Source organism: Carassius carassius, chromosome 13 (genome assembly GCF_963082965.1).
Source record: "Carassius carassius chromosome 13, fCarCar2.1, whole genome shotgun sequence".
Lineage (NCBI taxonomy): Eukaryota > Metazoa > Chordata > Actinopteri > Cypriniformes > Cyprinidae > Carassius > Carassius carassius.
Window position 1 is genome coordinate 1,176,802 of NC_081767.1, and position 26,874 is coordinate 1,203,675.

The window sequence follows — 26,874 nt, forward strand, 5'->3', positions numbered from 1 at the left end:
CTCTCGTGTGTCTGGTCATTGGCGTGTTCTTGGGACCTCCTCGAGGTGGAAACTAGGGAGGGGCGTGACTCACGACACCTGTGGTCCGCTCCAACCTGTGACATAATCATCATTTTTAGCTATTTATTCCATTTGTTTCCTTTTATTCACAATTGTTGAAAGATTATTTCACATTTTTATGAGACTTAAGTTGTCTTTTTTTAAGAGATCGTCAGTTCACAAGAAATTGATTATCAACAGTGCGGGGTAGATTACTTATGAATTCTACTCTGTTACTGATTACTGATTACATGATCAGAACAGCAGTCAGTAATGTAATTTAATTACTCATTTTAGGTATTGACTACTTAATTTCTTTTTGTACTAACTTGTTTATAGATTTGAATGGAATTCTTAAATCAAATATGTTACATTTATTTGTTATCAACATGCAATTAAAGATTACATTACTTCAAAAGTAACTGCAATCTGATTATGAGCATCTCAAATGTTCAATGAAAATCGGTTGATTGAATAATCATAGCAGTTCTCAAGTGTACAGGAGAAGATTATCCGTAAACAAACACTTAAATGCAGTCAGTATCTCAAACAAAGCTGTCATATGATGTCAGAAAATAATAGCGCCATTGGTTTATTAGACTACTCTTTACATCATATTCCAAATTAGAAGTGAAATGGATTACTTTTAGGAATCTTTTAAGGTTAAAGAGTGAACCAATATTATGCTTATTTTTCTTTTTGTTCCACAGAAGAAAGAAAGTCATCCAGGTTTGGAATGACATGAGGGTGAGTTAGTGATGTTGGGATTTGGGTGAATATCACTGCAATAAATCTCACACAGGGAGTACACATTCTTGTCTATAAGACTCGAACGGACTCATTGAACAGATCTCTGTATAAATAAAGTAAATTATTATCGTGCTTTAGTAATCAGCACAATGTGCTGATGTATAATTGGATGGGGAATTCAGTAGTTCAACAGTAAGCAGAGTTGAGAAAATGAATGGGTTTAGGCTATTGCCTGAGGAGAGGGGTGATAAGAGGCAGCTGGCAGGATGTTAAGAGTTCAGAGTATTTTAAGACCTTTGCATCAAATTCGAGACTCTTAGATGTCAAAGATGAAGGTGAGATCACAGCTAGTGATCAAGTCTTCTGAGCTTTGGAGCTGCCAAAGCACATGCTGGTGGAAAGTTTTGTAAACTTTAGATCATTATCATTACATAAAACTGTGGAATCCATTTTTTGAAACCCAACTGTTTAGAGCAGTGAGTGTTGGGTTGGCTTTCAGTGCCCATTTGAAACAATCACCCTAAATTATTAAAAACCGTTAGTTAAAATATTACGGGTATTAACACTGGCGTTTTTCTTAACATAAAAAGCTTGTTGCAACCAGCTGTTGGCCATTAATAGTCTGAAGCCAGATGAGCCCTCATCCATCTTCAGAAGTCAAGAAGATGTTCTTAGTTGTTAACCCATCTAGTCAAAGAAAACAAGAAATTTCTTGAGATCAGCAGCCTTAACTTTTTTAAGAACCTTAAGATTGTACATGATTTATTGACTCCCTCTAAAGATATGAGTCCAATGCAGTATTTTATATATATATATATATTAAAATAAAATTCTTTTGCTTTAAAGCATTTTTGTAAGATATGTAACAGTGGTAGTCATGATAGACTACAGAAGAAGTTATATGATTTTGGATTGTGAGTTCAGCTCCTTCTGATGCAAAAAATTAAAAACAGTGGTAAATTTTACAACTGTGCCATGCACTCAGGATTAGTTTCCGATCTTTATAGTTTCTTTACATTATGCTAATATCTGTTACCCATGTTTACTGAGTCTGAGCTCCCTCTGCATATTTAAATAAGGCTTGTAGAATAATGTTAGTTTTTGTAGTGTAAGTGATGCTTATATGTCTGCTTTCATCTGTCTTCGTTTACTGGAAAGTGCTTTTAAATGGAACTGCTCATTCCAAATTCTGCTGACATTTTTGGCCTCCTATCATGTACATAACTTGGATTTCTAAAAATCCTGTCGTTTTAATGTTCTCTCATCTGCTGTGATGATGATGATGAGTGCAAAAAAAATTGCATTTGGAAAAACATGAGACAAAGGCACAGCTCTCCTATAGCACCTGGGTGGATGAACCTAGGCCACACACCAGACATCCCTGCTTGTTCAGAAGGATCAAAGGAAGTCAGCGCAGGCACGCTAGATATTCAAGTATCTTCACAGATGGTGATGTTGACTCTGGAAGCCTATGCACAGACCTGGCTTTGCAGTGGTTAAGGAAACAGCTCTAGCACTAGGGCCATGTGGGATCTCAAAAAAGAGCATGTTAGATTCAGTGAGAAAGGGAGAGGGAATGAGAGAGAGTGGGAGGGGGAGATGAGAACATTTTTTCTTTTTTCACCACAGACCATTGTAAGCAGTCAGAGAGGCAAATAGTGAAGTGCAGAGGAGAGCAACAGGCAGTCGTCTCCAGAGAGAGCCTGAGAGCAATGCTCAGTCCACTGACAACAAATCAACATCCGGACAGTAAGAAAGAGGGAGGTTTTTTATACTGCAGCCTGCCCTGGGGCCTCAGAAATCATCTGCCTTCTTCACAGCTATGCCTGCACCACATACTGAACCAAGGACAAAGTTTCATAACTGCATGTAGTTTGATTTGCACATGGACACTGTAAGTCCTCCATGCCTTTCCATCTTTAACCTGCTGGATCAAGAGAAACAATTTGGAGTTTGACTGTCCATTCTTTTCTGAAGTTGTTAGGAAGTTCCATGCAAGTCTTGTCAAGATGCTGCCTGTGGTTTTCATGACATTGTGGATCTGGGTGTTGCTTGGAAGTGCAGGGGGACAGTCCCAATCTCAGCATCAATCTCAGACTGATGACTCAAACCCATGGAGACAGATGATTCAATGGGAGAACAATGGACGTGTATTCAGTCTTCTCAACAGTGGGGCTGAATACGTCCCGGCTCGGGTACAGGAGCGTGGCAGGAACACCCGAGTGTTTCTAGCAGACGCTCCCAACCGTAGGTCACAAGGTGGGAATGTACGGAGGCAAGCACCCTCCAGAGGAAGCTCTGAGACTGTAAGAGGCCAAGCCAGACACCCTTTTGGTTTTGGCCAGGTGCCGGACAACTGGCGTCAGGGTGCAGCTGGGACAGGTGAAACAAGTCGCTTCCAGTCATCTACTGGCACTCGTTTTAGAGCATCCTCTGGCTCATCCTCCTCCTCGTCATCCTCTTCTTCTTATCCACAGTATCCGTTTCCTCAACAGCCTCCATATTCTGCTCCTTATGACTCTGTACCAGACAGACCATATGAACCTCCATTCCGTGGAGCGGGGTACTCCACTGGTAATGGTGGTGGCTATGCCGGAGGCGGATATGGAGGAGGTGGGTACTCCACAGGAAGTTTTGGAGGAGGCAGCTATAATGGAGGGGGTCCTGCAACTGACGAGAGGTATCGTTACTATTCCTCTTATGGTCAAACATACCAAGCTGTTCCAGGCCAACCTGCGCAGCCACCTATCTCTGATGGACTGGACCACAGATACACACACAGCCTGTACAACGAGGACTCTCGAGATGGCAGTAATGTTGCAGTACCTGTCTCTAATGGTGCCTTGAGCAATACAGGCTCATCATTCCAGCCTGCAGTGCAAAGCCCCCAGTATGAACAGTTTCCACCCTTTGGAAGGCCCCAGCCACAGCCTCCGTTTATACAACCAGCTCCACGCAACCCTCTCATCTCTAACAACGCAGAGAGCCCCAACACAAATGTAGGGAGTGTTTATCGTCCTCAGCAAAGAGGTATGATGTATCGACATCGCATACACCAGTAAAGAATATCATTGTGCATCCCACACTAAAGTAATACTCAATAGTTTACTTAATTGGTCATAGACCAGCAGTTCAGAAAGTGTGCTTTGCAGATTGTCTCTTTTGATATTGCAGCGAATGTTACATGTGTTGAGTAAGGCTGCAGCTCATTTACTAGGCTGCTATGCTAAGTAAAGTTAATCACAGAGGAACTACAGTAGGTACTTAAGCTCTTGCACGACTGGAGATTTGAGGGAAATGGATGCACGTGTAGAGCTCCTTTCTGATTCTCGCTCTCTCTCTAAAGAAAGGAAGTGAGAAAAACAGAGAGACATCTAAAAAATGTAGCTCTTCTGCCATCTCTTTGTGTTTCCTGGCAGCCACGATCCCTTTGGATCTGAAAAACACATAACCAGAGGGACTCAGACTGCACAAAATTGATTGTAAAGCTGTTTGCTTACGCAGCTGTTAATGGACATTACTTTTGGGTAAATGTTTCTGTTTGTTTCCAGTCAGTGAAAATTACTCTTTCCTAACGTCTAATTTCACCCTGAGCATCTTTCATTTCCATCCCCCAATGCCCTTGTGTTTCAATTTACAATCAAAGAAGTTCCAAGATCATCTCTGAGCATGGGTTATTGGAACCAGGTGTTGTGGGATGTGCGCGTGGGTGTAAGAGTTTTTGGTAGTTGGTGTGTGTGCGTAGTGTCTATGGATACTCACTCTGCACAAAGAGTGCTCATTGTTTGAAGATTTGGTTCTGGTTTTCGTGATGACTGCACTGCGAGGGCTACGGGTGAATGATTCCTGTATTTGCTTTAGAGGGTGGGGTAAGGGGCTCAAGTGGCTTGGTTGTTGTGGGGTGGGTGGTGAGTGTGAGGGTTGTGTGGGGGATTGTGGGGTGTGACTACATAAGGAATGGGGAGATGGAAAGTACCCAGCACACATGGGGTCCATTGCCTCAGGAAACAGAAAATATTTTGCTAGCCCCTAAATAAAAGTGTGCCTTTGCATATATGTGAATGTTTGTGAGGAGGCGGGTGTGAGTTAGGCCTTTGGGACATTGCTAGACACTGCCAAGGCTCATTTTGTAATGTGAAATAGTCTTTGTCTCTTGCTTGAGTCACTTCATGCAAGACTAATCACCCTAGTTTACAAAATCTGGTCATAAGGGAAATGGGGGTAAACTAAATCCACTGGGAGGTACACACGGGGGAAAAATTCATTACTCATTACCCAATGATGCAATCACAAACAAATAAGAGCAATATTAAACAATCAATATCAGAGCTCCAACCTGCAAACACAAATCTGTGAATTTGAGTCTTAGAAATCGAAATAAGATTAGATGGCATACATTAACATGACTTGACTCATAGCATTAAAACCTCTGTTTGTTGAGATCTGGTCTGTATCTGATCAGTGGACATTCATTTAATTTATTTAAAAGCCTAGTTAATATTTTGGTACATCTTCCTGAAAACAGTATGCTGTCATCAGCCAGAATTAGATTATTTTTGTTTTTCTGTATTCTTGTGGAGTTTTTGAATTGGCTCTTATGTTAACTTCAACAAAACCTAAAATTAAGACTAATTTTAGCTAAAGTGTCCTTATCCCTTCTACATTAATGTACATGAAGTCAAATTAAAAGGTAACATATGGTTCTCAACAGCTGTTTATAATAAATTTTGGTGTAGTGCAGGCATCCAGGGAACAGTGCTTTGTGGAGGAAAGTGTCGACTGTGTGAAGAAACTTTTCCTAGATAGACCACAGTCTTTCACACACACTTTACACTGTTTACAAAAGCTGACCAAGGAAGTTTCCAGAGGCCTTAAAGTTTGTTTCGGACCGAGCTGGCAAATCGGATGTGTACACAGAGATGGGGATTGCAAAGCATTCACTGGAGTAGAGGGGTTGCACTAACGAGTCTGAAATAAGGAGACTGACCGAGGCCATCATGTTTTATAGAGTGAAAGTTGCTCCCAACTCCAAACATGCCTGCAGCAGAAGTGAAATTAGAAATTGCTTTGAAAAAAAAAACTCCCTGCTGGAAACACCCAAATTTTTATGTTTATAAAGGTTTAGGTTATAGGTTTATGTTTGTTATCACTGGTTTGGTGCTGGTCTAATGCTGCTGGATGACCATCAAAGTCTTGCTGGTTAGGGTCATTAAGAGGCCTAGTAGGACTCCAGCATCATACGCTGTAGTCCATCAGTGCTGATCTTCGCAACAGGGTTCTTTTCTCAGAAATCCATGACATGCAAAGCAGGAAAGCAAATATGCTGTCGCCTTGCCTTTGAAGAAATTTTAATGTACACCTACGGACATAGACAGCACTGTTATTATATTCATACGATTATTTGTACATAAAGTGAGCACAACCAGCTTGCATTTTAAGTGTGAATAAAAGTGATAAGTACTTTCTGTGCTGGCCCTATACAGAGATTTATGAATATTAGCTGTTACAGCAAGCACTGTTTTTCTTTTTATTTCTTAAAAAATGTTTTATCTTTTTAACAGACCCCATTTGGATACAGCAGGAAAGTCATCTCATTGTTGTTTCGCTGTCACCTCTCCCTCATCTTTTGTTCTCTCTCTCTCTCTCTCTCTCTCTCTCTCTCTCTTCCCCCATATATGTAACACTTTGTTCTTTTTTTCTTATTTTTGTGTGACCTTGAAACCAGATGAGAAACATTGTTTGATGCATTATCCTGTGAGGCTTCAGCATTACCTCATCAAAAACCTCTTCATCTCTTGTGTATTTTTTCTAAAGGTATGCTCATTTGGATACAGCCATTTTTCAAATATTTTACTTTCTTTTACATTCAAAAGTATGTAACATCAGAACAGCTCGGGATATTAAAGAAGCACATTTGTCCCCAGGACAGTGTTATGAGACCTAACATTGTTATTATCCTGGTTAGAAAAACAACCTAGTCTGGTTTCCTGCTCAGAGTTTATCTCCAAAGATATTCTGTTTGCTGCACTTTTCAGATGGCCAAGATGGTCTGTTTGCTTGTTTTAAAGGTATTTTGACATTTGGTCATAGCTCATCTGCTTGGTGGTTTTAGAGGTTTTTTTGACATGTTCAACATGATCAGACTGGTCAGTTTGGTGGTTTTGGATATATTTCAGATGGCCAGACAAGGGTGTTTGCTTCTTTTAAAGGAATGTGGAAACTTTAGGTTGTCAAACATGATATTTTGGCAGATTTAGAGTTTTGGACTCGTTTCAGGTAGACTAGTCAGGGTTTTTGAACACTTTTCAGTTCATCAGACAAGTCGGTTTGGTAGTTTTAAAGTGGTTTTGGACACTTTTTAGGGTTACTTTTCATGCTGGAGACCAGCTGAAAATCAGCTTGGCCAGTGTCAAAGACCAGCCTAGACCAGCTATTACCAAGAAAGTTAAGTAACCCTGATGATGTCTCCTGTTTTTAGGTTTGCCTGACCTGGTTCCTGACCCAAATTATGTCCAAGCCTCCACATACATTCAAAGAGCCCATATGTACTCCTTACGCTGTGCTGCAGAAGAGAAGTGTTTGGCCAGGTGAGAATCCTCAAAGCTTCTGTTTATGAAATGGCAAAACAAAGCTGGACAGGCAGTATTTACACAATAACCCTCCCACACTTGTTTACAAATGTTTACACCACATCATCAAATAATACTTCAAACAACCAATGGGAAGGGTGTTATATGATGTTTGTTGGTGCCGCAGCCTGTTGTTATGAGCTCATCTTATATATACAACATGCTTTATTACTCAGTGCTGCCATCCCTCATTAAGGTTTTTCCCTCCTCAGCTCCGCCTATAGCGCTGAAACCACAGATTACAGTGTCCGGGTTCTTCTGCGCTTCCCTCAGAGAGTGAAGAACCAAGGGACGGCTGATTTCATGCCCAACCGACCTCGTCACACCTGGGAGTGGCACAGCTGTCACCAGTGAGTCTCTCTTTTACATCTGTATATGTGGAGACATAACAATAGATCATAAATGCTCACCAAAAAGATCACAAATACTTGTCCTCTAGTTCAAGTTCAAGTTAAAATTCTTTATTTGTCCCCAATGGGGCAATTTATTGTGCAACAGATAGTATAGTACAAATCACACACAGTCACACACACAATACCAATACAAAGATTGTCTACCTTGCAGGCATGGGTAAAAAATATTAAAAACAGTAAACAAACAATAAATAGTAAGTCACTAAGTTATCTGTGCTTCTTTATAGAATTGAGAAGCAGAATGGCTGCAGGCACAAAATAATGGTTCTGAATTTAAAATTCATCTGGTAAGGGATGAGACCTATCTAACAGGATAGATTCAACCCTTAACTTAACATCTGCTTCTGATAAAGTTCCTCCAGACCTTTCTGCATAGAACTTGTAATGTAGCTGATCTCCTTAATTAACTTTGAAAGGGAGATTTTTTTTGTTTTTTTAAGATTAAGATTTAAGATTAAGTAAAAAGGTAACAACCGACTCAAAATAAGACCGATAAAAAAGGGTCTTATCCACATTAAACTTTGCCAGCTTCCTCAGGCAATACAGGCGCTCCTAGCCTTTCTTGCAAAGCAAACTGTTATTTGACTCAAAAAACAACTTATCATCAATAATGGATCCTAGATACTTATACTCTGTAACAACCTCTATTTCCTGACCATTTATACTAGTTTTTTCAGTGTTAATGACATTTAGCCTTAAATCAATACACATGTCCTTGGTCTTAGAGACATTCAGTTCGAGAAAGGCATCCTGACACCATGTAACAAAGTGATCAATGACCGAATCATGTGAATTTTCCTCATTGTTCAATAAGCTGATGATAACCATCAGCAAACCTCACAAATTCAGTCTTCAATCACAGAGCGACAGTCGTTAGTGTACAGAATATAGAAAAGGGGGTAAAGAACACACCCCTGCGGTGAGCTAATTGATTTAGGGGCCAAGTCAGAGAGATGGTAATTTACTCTCACTCACTGGGTTCTATTTGTGAGGAAGTCTAGTATCCCGCCCACAAGGTTGGCCTCCAGTTTGAACTGACACAAGAGCTTCTCAACCAGCAGTTTACAACTCCAACTATTACCATAACGCTAACTGTGTTTATTCACCATTAAAGCTCCGATGCTGCAGCTGCAGATCAGGATTATACACAATCATGTCTTTTTACAAGCCTGTAGCTACAAATCATTACAAATCCTGCCCTGATATGATTAAAAGTCACAGAATAATGGAATTATAATAGGGCCAGATTGTGGAAATATTCAATGAGTTGATATTGCTTATTTTATATCAATGCCAAAATTCATTGAGATTCTGATATAAGTATTTGGTTTCACTTGGCGAAAGGCTGTTATCCTCAGAGGGGATTTCCACAGCATTTTCATAACTTGTGCGGTCTTTGTTTGTTCGCCTGTGGTTGTTCGTTACATCACGTCAGCATTGTAAGTGAGATGGAAAATTCACGAGAATTGTTATTTTGCATCGTGTTAAACATCATCGATGATGGCTGTCAGTCATGTTGGCTTGAATTGCCAACCTACATGCACTGTCACTGCAAATTGCTGCCAATGATAATGTTCTAGTCAAAGCTCAGGTCCCCAAACTTGACATGATCCACTTCAGAAAATAATTTAAAATGTATGATTTGGGTTGTCAATTAAGCATGGCAATTTAGTCTATTTAATTTAAAAATGAGCCTTATTTTTATAAATCTTACTGACTAAATAGAGAGGGAGAAAGAGACGCTATAGACTACCAATAACCCATCTCTCTTAGAGAACTAAAGAGCAGTTTCCCTTCTTCCTTTCATTGCAAAAACACTTGAACGAGCTGTGTTCAACCAAGTCTGTGCCTTTCTCACAGAGAACAACCTCCTTGACAGCAACCAATCTGGTTTCAGAAGTGGATATTCAACTGAGACTGTCTTGCTCTCAGTTGTTGAAGCCCTAAGACTGGCAAGAGCGGAATCCAAATCTTCAATACGTATCTTGCTGCTTTTGAAATGGCTAACCACCAAATCCTCCAGTCAACACTACTGACAAAGGGCATCTCAGAAACCGCACTCCAGTGGTTTGAGTCTTACTTATCAGATAGATCCTTTAAAGTATCTTGGAGAGGTGAGGTGTCCAAGTCACAACATCACGCTACTGGGGTGCCTCAGGGCTCAGTTCTTGGACCACTTCTCTTCTCTGTCTACATGGCATCATGAGGTTCTGTCATTCAGAAACATGGCTTTTTTATACCACTGCTATGCTGATGACACTCAACTCTACCTCTCATTCCATCCTGATGATCCTACGGTAGCTGCTCGCATCTCAGCTTGTCTAACAGACATTTCTTCCTGGATGAAGGGCCATCACCTTCAACTCAACCTAGCCAATACAGAACTGCTTGTGATTCCAACAAACCCATTGTTTCATCACAATTTCACCATCAAGTTAGGCACATCAACCATAACTACTTAGTTATGGTTATGATTTATGAGTTTTGATTGATGATCAGCTGACTTTCTCAGATCACATTGCTAAAACTGTCCGATCCTGCAGATTTGCTTTATTCAACATCAAGAAGATCAAGCCCTTTCTTTGGGAACATGTTGCACAACTCCTTGTTCAAGCTCTTGTTCTGTCCAGACTGGATTATTGCAATGCCCTCATGGCAGGTCTTCCCGCCAATTCTATCAAACCTTTACAATTAATCCAGAACGGGGCAGCAAGATTAATTTTTAATGAGCCGAAAAAAAGAATACACGTCACACCTCTGTTTATCAATTTGCACTGGCTTCCAATAGCTGCTTTCATAAAATTCAAGGCATTGATTTTTGCATACAAAACCACCACTGGCTCTGCACCCCTTTACCTAAGTTCATTACTTCAGACTTATGTGCCCTCTAGAAGCTTGCGTTCTGCAAGTGAACAACGCTTGATTGTGCCATCCCAAAGAAGCACACATTTTACGGACTTTTAAATTAAATATTCCCTCCTGGTGCAATGACCTCCCCAACTCAATCCGAGCAGCTGAGTCCTTAGCCATCTTCAAGAATCGGCTTAAAACCCATCTCTTTCATCTTTATTTGACCCTCTAACTTTAGCACTCACTATTCTAATTCTAATTTAAAAAAAAGAAAAAAAATTCTAACTACATTTCTAATCTTTTTGTATTCTATCTTTTTCTTTTTTATTTATTTTACAATTATAAAAATGACTTCTAACACTAGCTTGCTCTAATCTTTTTCTATTCTATCTGTTTTCTTTTTATTTATTATATTATTTAAAATCCCATGCTAGGTGTACTGTGTTAACCTAACTGAGACTTGTTATAGCACTTATATTTCATTGCTCTTTTGATGTTTTTGATTGCTTCCAATGTCCTCATCTGTAAGTCACTCTGGATAAAAGTGTCTGCTAAATGACTAAATGTAAATGGAGACTATATACAGACTTCCATATAGTTTGGGGTCGATTATATTTTTAGAGAAGATTTTAATGTTTTTGAAAGAAATCTGATTGTCAATGCTGCATTTATTTGATAAACAAATACAGTAAAAAAAAATAATAATATTTTTACTATTTAAAATACCTGTTTTCTGTGTTTCTGTTAAAGTGTAATTTATTTTTGTGATGTTCAGCTGTATCAGCATCATTACTCCAGTCTTCAGTGTCACATGATCTTCATAAATTATTTTAATATGCTGATTTACTGCTCAAGAAACATTTCTGTTCAGATTGTCTTGATTTTTATTATATTTATTAAAACTAAATTTTAGCAAATATTGACAAATGTCATTAACTGAGATTAAATTTAATTATAATTAATTAATAATTATAATTATAATTAATTATAATAATTATTATAATTATAATCAATTACAATAATTATAATTTACATATCATGATTTACTTTTAAAAAAATAAATTGTTTGACAGTCCTGTTTAAAAAAAAAAAAAAAGTTTAATTTTGTTATAAGATCAATCAGTAATGTAGATGAACATTTAGTTGGTCTAATGGCTTGATGCAATGAAAGGCATCCAGTGAAAAAAATGAGAGGCATTTGGTTGTATTTTAACATGACTTCTGTTGTACAACAACGTTAGCATCAACATTCATCCCTGTTTCACTTTAGGCGTCGAAATTAATGCGAGCACTGACTGTAACCTGAAAATGCCAGTACAGGAAGTATTCAGCACTTTAACTCTTTTCTAATGCAATTAGACAGCTGAGCGGTGTGATGGCCTAAATCTGACACCATGCGCACAAGCACCTGACTCTCTTTGAAAAAGAAGAGCTGCAGGGAGATGTTTGTCAGTGAGCAGAAGCTAATCTATAATTGCTCGCACATCTTCGTTGTGACATGTTTGATATTTTTGTAGAGATTGAAAGTGTCCTTGGCGTCTCATTACTAATAGCTGAAATGAGAGCCGCCATAGCCGGTGAAACTGCTGTCCAGTGCTTTGATTTCTCTCTGCATGCACAAAGACAACAGCAAGGTGAAGTGCAGACGCACACACACACACACACACTAAACATGCTGTCAATGTCAGTCAGATTTCTTTGTGTCTAAGGATGGGACTGACTTTGACTCTTCATCTCTGATATAAGAGCTAAGCCATGGTTCCTAGAGGCTTCCATGATAGACCAGAAGAAAATATATACATATATGTAACCAGAACCCAGCTTGTGTCATTTTCTGATCCCCACAAATCTTTTAAAATCTGTTAATCAAAAAGGCAGCTCAGTTCTAAAAAAAATAGTGTAATTGTTAATCATTTCCAATCATTTTTTAATCCCAATGATTAATTTTAAATAACCAATTAATACTAATAAACATATTATATATTACATACATTTTCCTTTAAAATATTTATGTATCCATTATTTTAAATGTTTTATTTATTGCTGTTTTCAGTATTTTAGTTGTTTGCCAATTATAAGTAAAACTAAAACAGAAATTAAAAGATAAAGAAAAACGATATAAACATATAAAAAAAAACTGAAATTAATAAAAATGACAAAAAAACACAACAAACTAAATAAGAACTTTAACTAAACTTAAAGTAAAAAAACAATCAAATATTAATTAAAAACTATAGTATAAAAAAAAAACGGTTTGTAATTTGTTTAAACATTGTAATGCTCAGCTATTACAAAAAACATTGTACAGTAAATAGAAAAGTAGTAGTGGATTTGATAGTTAGTTAACTGTGGTAGCATTAATCTTTATGTATTTATGTATGGATATAGGTTTTGTTTATTTACTTACTGTTAGTGAGATGACAGCAGGTGGTTCCTTCACAGTTTACTGCACAATCACTGCTCCATATTTTAACTCATATTTCTCTGGGATCATACAGCATAAAACAGTTGCACATGTAGAAGAGAGTTGCCTTATGTGGTAAGCTGGGCCCAATTTTGCCACTGGTGTGTTTGTGTGTGTGTGTGTGTGTGTGTGTGTGTGTGTGTGATCTGTCATTCAAATTTAGTTTGCTCGGGGATTTGGCTACAGGCTCCTGAAATGTCTGTCGTCCCCTCATCAAATAAGATTTAATATGCTTGCCATATTTTGGGAAATATAGTATCCCTGTGGAAACTCTGAACTCTGTCAGAGGAAAGTAACTGTTTTCCCTGGCGCAGTCCTTCAGGTGTTACCAAAGCATTCCAAAAAAAAAAAAAAACCTTTTGCCAAAAGACAAAGCAAACGCTAAGAAACGGTGCCATGACATGTTGAATTAGACTCCTGAAATATTCATGCATTTCAAAGACTTGACCAGAAAGAAAAAATATTTTTCAGGAAATGTTATGTGCTTAGAGTTAGGAGGATTTGACTCCTGACCCTAGGGTTGTGGGTTCGAGTCTTGGGCCAGTAAAACCATGACTGAGATGCCCTTGAGCAAGGCACCAAACCCCCAACTGCTCCCCGGGCACCGCAGCATAAATGATGCCCACTGCTCCGTGTGTGTTCACTGTGTGTGTGTGTGTGTGTGTGTGTGTACAGTTTGGATGGGTTAAATGCAGAGCACGAATTCTGAGTATGGGTCACCATACTTGGCTGAATGTCACTTCACTTCACTTATTGATTCTATACTATAAGTTTTTTTTACATCGAGAGTATAACGTTTACAGATTATTAAGTGATTTTCTGTAATCAACTGCAATTGGGTTGAAATTATTTTCGTGTTTATTTAATAGTTTTGATGGAAGCATCAGAAGGAAGTAAAATGCTCTTACAATGTTAGCAAGATTATTTTTAGTTTAGTTTAGTTTGGTATCATGCACAGTGACAAATGATTGTCAGTATATATCAAAGTACCTTTGCCATCTGACTGAAGAATGGTGCGAACTAAGACTAAAACTTTAGTTACTTTAAATAAATAAAACTTTACACTGACCATTACAATATTAAAAAAAAATATTAACAAAATGTTATCTTATTTTATTTCATCTTGTAGTCAAGTATAAAGTAACTAAAACTAAAACTGTATTTCAGTTTTAGTTATACTTAACTACTAGCTGAAATAAAATAAGTTAACAATTTTAAAACTCTATAGACATATAAAGTAAAAAAAAAAGTAATACAACTAAAACAGAAGATATAAAAATAAAACCAATTTTAAAATATTAATCAACTATAAAATGATGTACTAAAATAAGACTAAATGGTATTGCGTTTGACCAAGATTTGAGTGTGGTCTCGTCTCTTCTCTCTCCGATCAGACATTACCACAGTATGGATGAGTTCAGTCACTACGATCTGTTAGAGGTCAGCAGCGGCCAGAAGGTGGCGGAGGGACACAAGGCCAGCTTCTGTCTGGAGGACACGACCTGCGACTTCGGCCATCTCAAGCGATACGCTTGTACTTCACACACTCAGGTACACTTCTGTCACCCATTCTCTTCAAATGCTTGTTTTGTATCAATAACATATGCCTTTATTAGAGTTTATTTGAATATTTGTCTTTGTGTAGCTAGTTTAATGTTTTGTAATTTTCCATTAATAAGTACATAGTTTTTTTACTAACAACTACTGTTTTCATTTGCTTTCATTTTCCAGGGCCTCAGTCCAGGTTGCTTTGACACGTACAATGCAGATATTGATTGCCAATGGATTGACATCACTGATGTTCAGCCAGGAAAGTATATACTCAAGGTAACGTTCTCAAAGACTTCTGTTTCACTCTTCTTCAGAGTATCTTGTGTCTAACTCATGCAAACAGAATACGACACGTCTCTCTAAAGGTTTGGCACGAGGAGACGTTTGATGTCACGCATGTCGTCCAACTCTTCTGTTTGATATCGATGCAGCTGGTGTAATGAGTTTGGTATGCCGCCTGTGCTCATAAATAAGACAGATACAGACATGCATCTTCAGGCAGATCCCAGCCGCTCTCTTCCTGACCTTTGACAAAACAAAAACACAATAGATGAAGCACAATGATGTTAAAAGTGGTCAGCATTATCTTCTCCTCTGAGGCTAAATGTTGATATGCTTTCATAACAAAGGAGTATTGAACTGCAAGCAGTCTGAAGTTCCCTGCAGCAAGTGGAATAATTGCCAAAAATGATGTAAGAGACGGCTATGAGCTATTAAATGTAGGGGTGTACTTACTTTTTCCACAGATGATAGGTGAATTTTTGTTGAAGAAAATATTTCAAAGCCGACTTGTTGATGTTGTTGTCTAAAACCTTATACCACCTTCACCTATGTGACCACATATATATGTTTGATTGGTGGGGGCACTTACTTTTTCACAGCACCGACGGTCTAAATTCTATTTAAATTCCAGCTCCAGGTTAACCCAAAGTACTTGGTGCATGAATCGGACTACACAAATAATGTAGTCAGGTGCAATATCCACTACACGGGCCGCTTTGTCAAGACAACAAACTGCAAAATCTCCCAGTAAGTACAAATGGCTATTTGAGTGTTTTAATAAATCAATAGCTAAATAAAATGTGGCAGGCATATATTCATTTACAGTCTTAAAAATAAAGTTTAGCCTTAAGGAATCTTTCAGTGATCAGTTCTTAAAAGCAGCATGTTTTCTTCTGCTCCTATAGGTCATGATCTGCCAGATCTGGATGAATCTCAATGAAAGCACTGGTCCATTGCAGTGTGAATGGAATTCCTGGTGTTTCTGTGATTGTTTATTGTATATTCTTGGTCCACCCCCCCACCACCCTTTTATTTTTTGTGCTGTTCTTGTGAACCAGGGTTCGAGGAACTAGCACATATACTGTCACCCTCACACAAAATCAAATGCACCCTAATTCACAGCACACCGCACACAGACCAACATCATGAAAACACACACTCGCTGCCCCTAAGAAGTCTAATTCCTTCACCATTTTTAAGTGGGTAACATTGCTGGAATGCAAACTGAGATCAGGTATGGGACACTGTTAAACTGTAATTCTGTAATTCAGATCAGAAAATTCAGCAACTGGAAACAATCTTTCTTTTTCCAAGACTCTCTCCTTGTCTGTGCCACTATAGCGAAGGTGGAATACTAAAGAAAGAGTCTTATGAGTGAACGGCCAGCCTGTCTGTCATGCTCCAGCTAACCTATTAAGTAAAAAGCGGTTTTAGCTTGAATGATCAGCCTGGAAAACATGAAATGGCTTTGGGATTAAAGCACTTTGAATACAATGAAAAATGTACATTCAGGTGGCTTGTAATATTGCCTTGTATGTCAGCCCATTGATAATCCAATGCACACTAGTTAAATTCAGGCTATACTTTAGACATTCCCCCTACAAGCATTAAATGAATATTTTGGGCTTAATAAAATAATTAACTGACTGAATTTGTGGCATAATTTTAATTACCAACACAAATAATTAAAAAAATTAAGCTAGAAATTGTGCATTATTTGAGCTGTAATTGTCTTGGCAAAGAAGTTGTAAAATTGGATGTTGCTTTACTCAGAAAAGGTAGAGTTAATTTCATTTTTTTATTATAATTTTTTTTTCACAATAAAATCATCCACATTTTTGGCAAAATATGGCTATACTATTAAAACAGATATGGATTTTCCCCATTCACTTCCATTGTAAGTGCTGTAAACTGTAATGATTTTTTGTAACAATAATAATAATAATAATAATAATAATAATAATAATAATAATTATTATTATTATTATTATTATGTGGTTATCTATATTAATTACATTTATGTATTTGCCAAACAGTTTTATCCCCCCAAAAAGTTGCATTGCATTCAAGGTATGATTTTTTTCAGTTCATGCATCTATTGGAATCAAACCCATGACCTTGCTGTTGCTAGCGCAATGATTTACATTTACATCTATGCATTTGGAGTTTGCTTTCATCCAAAGTGACTTACATTCCATTCAAGGTATGCATTTTATCGGTTCATGCGTTCCTTGAGATTCGAACCCATGACCTTGCTATTGCTAGCAGCATGATCTACATTTATATTTACGCATTTAGCAGACAGTTTTATCAACAAAAAAAATAAAAATACAACTACGACCTGCATTGCATTCAAGGTCTATATTTTACGAGTTCATGCATTCCCTGGGAATCGAACCCACAACCTTGCAGTTGCTAGCACCATGATCTACATTTACATTTATACATTTGACAAATGCTTCTGTCCAAATTGACTTACATTGCATTCAACATATGCATTTCATTAGCCAATACATTCCCTGGGAATCGAACCCATGACCTTGCTGTTGCTAGCGCCAAAATCTTCATTTACCTTTATGCATTTGGCAGACTCTTTTATACAAAGTGACTTACATTCCATTCAATCTATGCATTTTACTGGTTCATGTGTGCCCTGGGATTCAAACACATGACCTTGCTGTTGTTAGCAGCATGATCTACATTTACATGTATGCATTTACCAGACAGTTTTATTTAAAAATAAAAAGATCTATTATTTGAGCTACAGAAACATTATTTCACAAGGGCTGTTGTATTGAACTTATATTGTATTGTATTGAACCCGGGAATATTCCTTGAGTGTTAAGCTTGTAAACCTTTTGTTGTGATATACTTGTACAGAAGTCCATGTTGGAACAAATCTATTATTTCTTTAACTGCCAACACTGGTCAGCTGCCACAGGTCACCATATATGATGCGGTTAACCCACTGATGCATGACATTATCTAGGTCAGAAATTATTTCATCTTATTATATGCATACCCACTGCTCTCATGTACTGTGTGGAGGGGAATGATGTACTTGTTAAACTCCAGGAATTCATATTTCGGTTGCACTTTATTTTACAGTACGTGTACTAACATGTACTTATAGTGTACTTAAAGTGTATTTATCTAAGAAAGTTCTGGTAAGACAAGGTAACTACATGGGGTAGGGTTAGGTTTAGGGGTAGGTTCAGGGTTAGTACCTAGTTATTACATAGTTATTGTAATTCCTATGATAAGTACATAGTATGTACATGAGGAACAGGACTGTAAAATAAAGTGCTACCCATATTTCTTTGTATCTGAAATAGCAGTTTATGCCTTGATCGTTAAATAAAAAACAGACATAGACGATACTACTGTTGCTAAGCTAATATTGCATAACTTGATGTTAATGACAATCTTAATACCATCTATACCTACCTCGGAAAGAGAAATATAAACTTATGCAATGAGAAAGAGCTCCTTATGATGCTACACTTGAAGAGCCTTAAATGACAAACATCCAACATATGCTAATAATCAGTTAGACATGCTATAATCTAATAAATTCAGCTAAATGCATAGAAAAAAAACGTGCTTTCTGTTATGGTCGTTGGATGTATGAATGGAGTGTGTATTATGATGCATCACACGCTTGAACCAAAGCTAAACGAATTCCTCTCTGCAGTGATCAGTTCTTTTATATTGAAAACATGTTACTGTGTTTTCTATTATCACGATCCAGAGCAAATGCAGAACAGACTTTGTTTTATCGTATCTCTTTATAATCTGTATAAATGATTATTGTAACATTGTTTATAGTGTAGACAGTAAATTTGCTTCTGGTTGCTATCTGCTTTTGTGGTCCAGGACAGGTGCACATCAATCTCTTTGAACTGTTGTTATCATTGTTGTGGTTGTGGGTTTTATTATAATTTTTTACTTTTTTTTGTGCTCAGGATCATGTCTTAGAGTTCATACTGGATCATTAAATAAAGACTAAAGGGTAAAACATGTACTGTACTGAATGCCAGCAGTTTTGTGTACCGAAAAACAGTTTTGATTGAGAATTAGGCCAGTAATAAGAACTCTATAACCCTGGAAGCAGAGCAAAGATTCACATCACATCCACAGTATCTCAGCATTTCTTTCAATCTACACTTTTCAAATCGTCAAAGTTAAATACTTAAAGTGCAAGAAAGGAAGTAAAAAGAAACAATTAAGAACACTTCAAATGTGTTTCCTTCCTCAAAATAAATACACATGCAAGCTTGAACAGACGTTTACAGATTTTTTCCATCAGAATCTGACAATATTTTTTGGGGATTTGTATCAGCCTGCTTTGATATGTAATATGAAAACCAATAAACGTCATTTCTGAAAAAGACAGTGATGCCAACATTTACAAGGGGGCAAACCAGAACACAATGAGCCTTAGTTAAGCTTTTTGTAAATTGGAGAACACTATGAGATGCTAGCTATGCAAAATAATAATAATAATAATGATAATTATATTATATGCATTTATTTTTTCCACCAGCTGATACCCTATTTGGGTATATAGATATTAATGAATCCATACATGTATAAATACCTTAATTTAATGCATGAATAAATGCATTAAAAAAAACAACAAAAAAAAAAAAAACACAACAATAATAATAGTAATAATTCTTCTTATTATTATTATTATTGTCATTTTTATTGTTTTTCAAATCAACTATTCTACTTTACTGGCTATTAAGTATTGGCGATGTACTATTTATATAACTTTTTTACTTTTTTTTTAATGTTGACTACATTTTGAATCAATGTGAAAAAAAAAAACCTTTTAGTGAGTGTGAACTGCAGTTTATAGACTACATGCTTGTGTGTTTTGAGTGAGCAAATGCCGCCAAATAATAGGGGTAAGACAGAGTCAGAGGCCTATTAGTGAATTCCACAAACAGTCACCCGGATCCAGTACGTATCCAGACCAGATGGTCGATCAGCACCAAGAAAGGACCTCTACATCCCTGAAAGACAGCGGAGACCAGGACAACTAGAGCCCCAGATACAGATCCCCTGTAAAGACCTTGTCTCAGAGGACCACCAGGACAAGACCACAGGAAACAAATGATTCTTCTGCACAATCTGACTTTGCTGCAGCCTGGAATTGAACTTGAGCCTTGAAACCCCCCAACTGAGCCTGGTTTCTCCCAAGGTTTTTTCTCCATTCTGTTACCGATGGAGTTTCGGTTCCTTGCCGCTGTCGCCTCTGGCTTGCTTAGTTGGGGTCACTTCATCTGCAGTGATATCATTGACTTGCAAATAAATGCACAGACACTATTTAACTGAACAGAGATGACATCACTGAATTCAATGATGAACTGCCTTTAACTATCATTTTGCATTATTGACACACTGTTTTCCTAATGAATGTTGTTCAGTTGCTTTGACGCAATGTATTTTGTTTAAAGCGCTATATAAATAAAGGTGACTTGACTTGACTTAACATGACATCAGATTAAAAACAGAACGCGGAGCCATTTTCAGCCGAGTGCCAAGTAATACGTGTGCTTCAGTTTTAGAGTAAACACGTGCAGGAGCTGACTGCCCAGATTTACTTCACTGAGAGAACAGTCATGAGGTCTGCAAGCCCTCAACGAGAAGAGAGCAATGATGACAGTGAATAGAGAGAGAGAGAGAGAGAGAGAGAGAGAAAGAGAGAGAAAGAAATGCCAGGCCAGAAGATTAGAAGGGTGAAAATGAATCATAAGAAACTGGCATTTTGTCTTAGACCAGCAAACCAGAATCAACTGGCTGTTTTTTTCTGGCATTCGCTGATTACCAGACTGATTTAAACTACTCAGGCTGATCTAGTTTGGTGGTTTTAGAGAGGATTTGACCTCATCACCTGTTCAGGCTTGAAGGCCATCTAAACTAGCTTGGACAGACTGTCTAAAAACCAGGTTAGACTAACAAGATGGTCTTTTCTGTTTGGAAATTTCACGAAAGACAATGGAAAATACATTCATATTTCTTGTTGAGGGTAGATGGAGTCAAACAATTAAGTGACGCAATAACATGTAATAGTTCTTCAGTTAAGTTATTCACATTATGAAGCTCCTTATGACTATATATGATTCATAATATACAGAAATGAAGAAAGCCACTGCAATAATGTCACCAGAGAATGACTGCCATTTTAGCTTTGATGAGCTTATATAACATTTAGTAAATACTACACTGATCGGTTCATAAACATGACACATGCGGTTATGGGTTGGTAAGGTACAAACACACGAGGAAGAAGGAGATTTTAATTAGAATATCCAGAAGAAAGGCAAATAAATCTACACTGCATAAACGAGAATGGACACCGACTAAGGGAAAACAGAGTATTTGTAGGGGAACAAACAAAATAAATAATGAGTTAATCAAACACAGGTGATCAAAGTGACAATTAGGAGTTAAAAATGAAAAACTGAAAAATGAAAATGATGTCATTAATAACTCACCCTCATGTCGTTCCAAACCCGTAAGACCTCCGTTCATCTTCAGAACACATTTTAAGATATTTTAGATTTAGTCCGAGAGCTCTCAGTCCCTCCATTGAAGCTGTGTGTACGGTATACTGTCCATGTCCAGAAAGGTAAGAAAAAAATCAAAGTAGTCCATGTGACATCAGAGGGTCAGTTAGAACTTTTTGAAGCATCAAAAATACATTTTGGTCCAAGAATAGCAAAAACTACGACTTTATTCAGCATTGTCTTCTCTTCCGGGTCTGTTGTGAGCGAGTTCAAAACACAACAGTTCAATGATACCCGGTTCCCGAACGAATCACCCGATGTAACCGGATCTTCTTGAACCAGTTCACCAAATCGAACTGAATCGTTTGAAACAGTTCTCGTCTCCAATAAGCATTAATCCACAAATGACTTAAGCTGTTAACTTTTTTAATGTGGCTAACACTCCCTATTAGTTCAAACACACCAATATCCCGGAGTAATTCATTTACTCAAAGAGTACACTGACTGAAGACTGAAAGAACTGAAGATGAACACCAAGCCGAGCCAGATAATGAACGAAAGATTGACTCGTTCTCGAGTCAAGAACCGGTTGCATCAGTTTTCAGAACACCAGTAGTGATGGGAGGTTCGGTTCTTTTCCGCGAACCGATTCTTGCGGACATTTTGATTCAATAAACCAGTTGAAGAAAATGGTTCAACGGTTCTTTTGCGCTTGACGTAATGACCTCATTGGTGATGGTTGCCCTTCATTCAAGCCTTTGGGTTACCCATGCTCATAACATTAGCACAGAATCAGTTCAGAATCAAATACCAAAAGAACCAGTTCAGTTCAGATGCAACCAGTTCAGTTCAGACGCTCTGTGGGTCGGTCTGCTTCACGCTGAATCACACATGCGCAGTTTCATCAGCTCCTCAGTTCTCAAATCAGACGCGTCCGACAGAAACGGTTCTTGACTCAAGAACGAATCAATCGTTTGTTCATTATCAGGCTCGGCTCGGTGTTCATCTTCAGTTCTCTCTTTACAGCAGTTCAGTCAGTGTACTGTTTGAGTAAATGAATTACTCTGGGATATTGGTTTGTTTGAACTCAGAGGGAGTGTCAGCCACATTAAAAAAGTTAACAGCTTATGTCATTTGTGGATTAATGCGTATTGGAGACGAGAACCGTTTCAAAGGATTCGGCTCGATTTGGTGAACTGGTTCAAAAAGATCCGGTTACATCGAGTGATTCGTTCACGAACCAGATATTATTGAACTGTTGTGTTTTGAACTCGCTCACAAAAGACACGGAAGAGAAGACAATGCTGAATAAAGTCGTAGTTTTTGCTATTTTTGGACCAAAATGTATTTTCAATGCTTCAAAATATTCTAATTGACCCTCTGATGTCACATGGACTACTTTGAAGATGTTTTTATTACCTTTCTGGACAGTAGACCGTTCACAAAGCTTCAATGGAAAGACTGAGAGCTCTCGGACTAAATCTAAAATATCTTAAACTGTGTTCCGAAGATAAACGGAGGTCTAACGGGTTTGGAAGGACATGAGGGTGAGTTAATGACATCATTTTAATTTTTCGGTGAACTAACCCTTTAAAGTAAAACTAGGTCACGGGGGAAACAGGTTAACCGAAAACAACAGAAAGGCCCTCCCAGAAAGGCATTTGCCCTCGCCGTAACTGAGGAGGGAGGGTGGGGGCTCAGGAGGGGGCCAGAGACAAAAAGAGTCCAAAAGGTAAGTCCATGGGGTAGTGGAGGGTGGGTGGAGCCAGGAGCAGGAGAAGCCAGATGTTTGTCAATAGACCAGAAAGGACAGCAGCACACGATGGAGTCAATGAAGGGAGGAACCATAGTGGAGGAAATTATGACAACACCAGGGGCAGACTGACAGAGACTGAGCAGATGGATGAGGAGCCCAAGATGGAGCAGAGCAGATGGAGAGCCAGGTTGACACTGAGGATCCGCAGGTCCAAGACATAGCTGAAAGTTCAGGCGACTGAGGCGGGGCTCCGGAAGACCACAGTGGAACGACTGATGGTGGAGGTGAAGCCAGAGGAGTGAAGTCCTGAGGAGGCGGATGTTCAATGATTGAACGAAGGTGGAGCCAGAGGGACAAAGGAGCCCGGTGGAGCTGGAGGGATGATAGGCCATGGTGGAGTTGAGGGAGCTAAGAGCCAAGGCAGAGATGATGGGTCAAAGGACGGGAGGTGGAGTCCAGGGCTCGGAGGTCTGGAGAGGCGTGCCTTGGATGTAAAACACACAAATCGAGTGGTCTGGATAGGCATGCCAACTCTAAAATATTAGACCATCTCTAAGGAGCGGTCGCTCTGCTCCAGGAATAAAACGGAAACATTTGGATTGTCCATAATGACAGAGGGAGGCAAAAAAAAACTGTAGTAGGTCCGTTCTTCTGTTATGGGTTGGTGGGGTACAAACACACAAGGACGAAGGAGATCAACAAAAAGGTATTTTAATTAGAATATCCAGGAGATGAGAACAGACACTAAGGGAAAATTATGAGAATAACTGGAATTAGTTAATTAATCAAACACAGGTGATCGAAATGACAATTAGGTCATGGGGAACAGGTAAAGTGAAAACAACAGACATGTGACACATGCATTGTGGTATTGCACATATGTACAGGGTATTTTTGAACCCAATTGATAAAATAATTAGATTCAACCATTTATTTGCTTAGTTTTTGTCAAGTCAAGTCAAGTCACCTTTATTTATATAGCGCTTTAAACAAAATACATTGCGTCAAAGCAACTGAACAACATTCATTAGGAAAACAGTGTGTCAATAATGCAAAATGATAGTTAAAGGCAGTTCATCATTGAATTCAATGATGTCATCTATGTTCAGTTAAATAGTGTCTGTGCATTTATTTGCAATCAAGTCAACGATATCGCTGATGAAGTGACCCCAACTAAGCAAGCCAGAGGCGACAGCGGCAAGGAACCGAAACTCCATCGGTGACAGAATGGAGAAAAAAACCTTCGGAGAAACCAAGCTCAGTTGGGGGGCCAGTTCTCCCCTGACCAGACGAAACCAGTTGTCTTGTCCATCAGATTGTTTCAGGTTTACACCAATGCTTTCAATCCGATTGAAATTTAATTCAGGTGTTTACATGAACTGAGAAAACAGGGAATGTTCACAGAAGGTTTTCAAAGTTCAAAGTAATGAACAAACATTCTTCCAGTAACGTTAACCAGAGCGTTTGTTCAGAGTTATTTGATCTTTAATAATGTTCTCAAAACATTAGCACAAAAGCTTCATTTATACATTGTCCATGGAACATTTTATTTTTGAAACAGACATCTAACGGTTTTTATCTTGTTACTTGTTTCAGAACGTCCAAAAGAACATTGAATATTAACATTGTCATATATTTGCATGTTCCTTAAGTGTTTGTATAAACATTTTTTATACACATTATACCAAGTATACACATTTTTTTAAAGGGGTCATATGACGTTGCTAAAAAGAACATTATTTTGTGTAATTGGTGTAATGCAATGTGTTTATTCCATTTAAGGTTCAAAAAACACATTATTTTCCACATACTATACATTATTGTTTCTCCTCTTTGCCCTTTCTGAAATGAGTCGATTTTTATAAACCTCATCATTCTGAAAAGCGAGGTGTGCTCTGAGTGGCCAGCTATCCAGTGCGTTGTGATTGGCCGAATGCCTCAATCGTGTGACGGAAATGTTACACCCTTCACTATACTGTGATGCAGTCTCCCGACATGATCAGATAGAGCCCATTACAAATGAGGAATTTGTTGCATCCATTGAGGACACAACTGTCTTTTTATGCATTGCGTTGCATATCACACTGCATTAACATGAAACCATGTCTGCATTTGTGATCTGAGAAACAACAAACAACAAGCTCTACTCTACACTGCTCAAAACTTGCATTTGAATCATCAGTGGCAAATTCTTTAAATATAAAACATGTACTTACAGTCTCTAAATCAGAAGCACCAGACTGTACTTGAAAAGTTGGAACTGCCCCACTTTATAGAAACAGCCTTTGTGCCACAGACACAGTGTAGGCTACTGGTTCAGGAAACAGTCCTCCATAAAATGTGCTGCACGCATCTGAATATTTGGGTTGAATTGTTCTGGAACAGTGTTGTAAATATGACTTAACCACTGATTTCTAGTTGTATCCTCTTTTGGAAGGCCAATCAAAGGTGTTTCACTTTCACAATGAAACACACAGCATCTCCACAACATGGCAGCGGCGGCGACAGTGAGAATAAAAGTTATGCCTTCTTTCTTTGCGTGAACATTTGGCACTGTTATGCAAATCTTCCCACATCGTGAAGTAGACATGTAGAGGTATGTTTAAACAAGCATTTTACGTGGACGAGTCTTAACTTTTATAAAGAATATTTATGGATTTGAGACTTCAGTCTTTGCAACTTTACAGACCAAGAGCTTGTAACACTCAAAAGAGAAAGGAAAAATAACCCATCATATGACCCCATTTTATAACATTTTTTTTTTTTTTTTTGGAACTTAACTGCAATGCAATGTTAGAAAAAATTTATTAGAACATATCTTTGTTATTTGGGAAAGCTTTTCAATCTGATTATTTGGGAGGACGTAAAACCGTAGCTAAAGAAATCTAATGGTTTATAAACAAATCCAATGGAGCATTTGATCTGCTCTTCAATATTCATCGAGCATGACTTATGATTAAGTAAATAGAAAATGAAAGAGCAGGCAGTCAACATGAGATGTTTGTGTAGTGAGCAAACTATCAAGTTTGCTTTGCTCTGTTCTCACACGACGCGGTGGTCTGAATGTCGCTATGATTTATCTCCAGACTAGAGCCGTTCTCCGCCATTAAATCAAATGATTAACAACTCGGACTCAGTGGGAGATTGTCTCCCTCTTCACATCTGAATGGTTCAAGATAGAGTGCCGTGGTAAATAATTCAACTATCACTTACAGTGAAAAACAAAAGCATGAAGATATTTCACCTCGGCCTCAGCAAGCGGCTTGTTTGCTTTAGTAATGATGGCCGGTTGCAAACGTGCAAATGGGCCGTTGCTGAGACAACAAGGAAGGCCATAAGGAGGGAGCAATGGGGAATAAATTCTCATTACACAGGTGCTGCTAACAGAGGGCAAAATTGTCGCAGGGATACGCTTGTCTATAGACTCACAGACAATTGGAACAAATGACTGGGAATGGGTCTGGAGTTGATTATTTTACAGGTTCTTCATCAGTAGCTTCTAAGTCCTGATGAGGCTTTAAATCCACAAGGGTTTAAAACATTGACAATTTTGGGTTACAGTGGCTCAAGAGAGCTGATCTAAATCTCACAGGACCTTTACCAAGGCATGAGGCCACTGGGC

The 26,874-nt window shown here is 38.2% G+C and overlaps 1 protein-coding gene across 2 annotated transcripts; it reads left to right on the top strand.

Moving 5' to 3' along the window:
* Positions 1-2,401: 2,401 nt before the first annotated feature.
* On the top strand, positions 2,402-16,738 carry loxl1 (lysyl oxidase-like 1). Of its 2 annotated transcripts, XM_059564512.1 has the most exons (8): positions 2,402-2,683; positions 2,767-3,819; positions 7,268-7,376; positions 7,631-7,768; positions 14,540-14,696; positions 14,877-14,972; positions 15,610-15,725; positions 15,884-16,738. In XM_059564512.1, exons 2-8 carry the CDS (start codon positions 2,799-2,801, stop codon positions 15,888-15,890), a joined length of 1,644 nt encoding a protein of 547 aa, XP_059420495.1. In that variant the 5' UTR covers positions 2,402-2,683; positions 2,767-2,798; the 3' UTR covers positions 15,891-16,738. The 2 variants fall into 2 exon arrangements, with proteins under 2 accessions (XP_059420495.1, XP_059420494.1); XM_059564511.1 differs by having other exon boundaries at positions 2,403-3,819.
* The last annotated feature ends 10,136 nt before the right edge of the window (positions 16,739-26,874 follow it).

Excerpts from the sequence above, each read along its gene's own strand:
- loxl1 (XM_059564512.1), top strand. The coding sequence starts at position 2,799 with ATGCTGCCTGTGGTTTTCATGACATTGTGGATCTGGGTGTTGCTTGGA. Across the intron at positions 3,820-7,267 it reads TTATCGTCCTCAGCAAAGAG|GTTTGCCTGACCTGGTTCCT; the intron begins GTATGATGTATC and ends TCCTGTTTTTAG. Across the intron at positions 14,697-14,876 it reads CTTGTACTTCACACACTCAG|GGCCTCAGTCCAGGTTGCTT; the intron begins GTACACTTCTGT and ends TTCATTTTCCAG.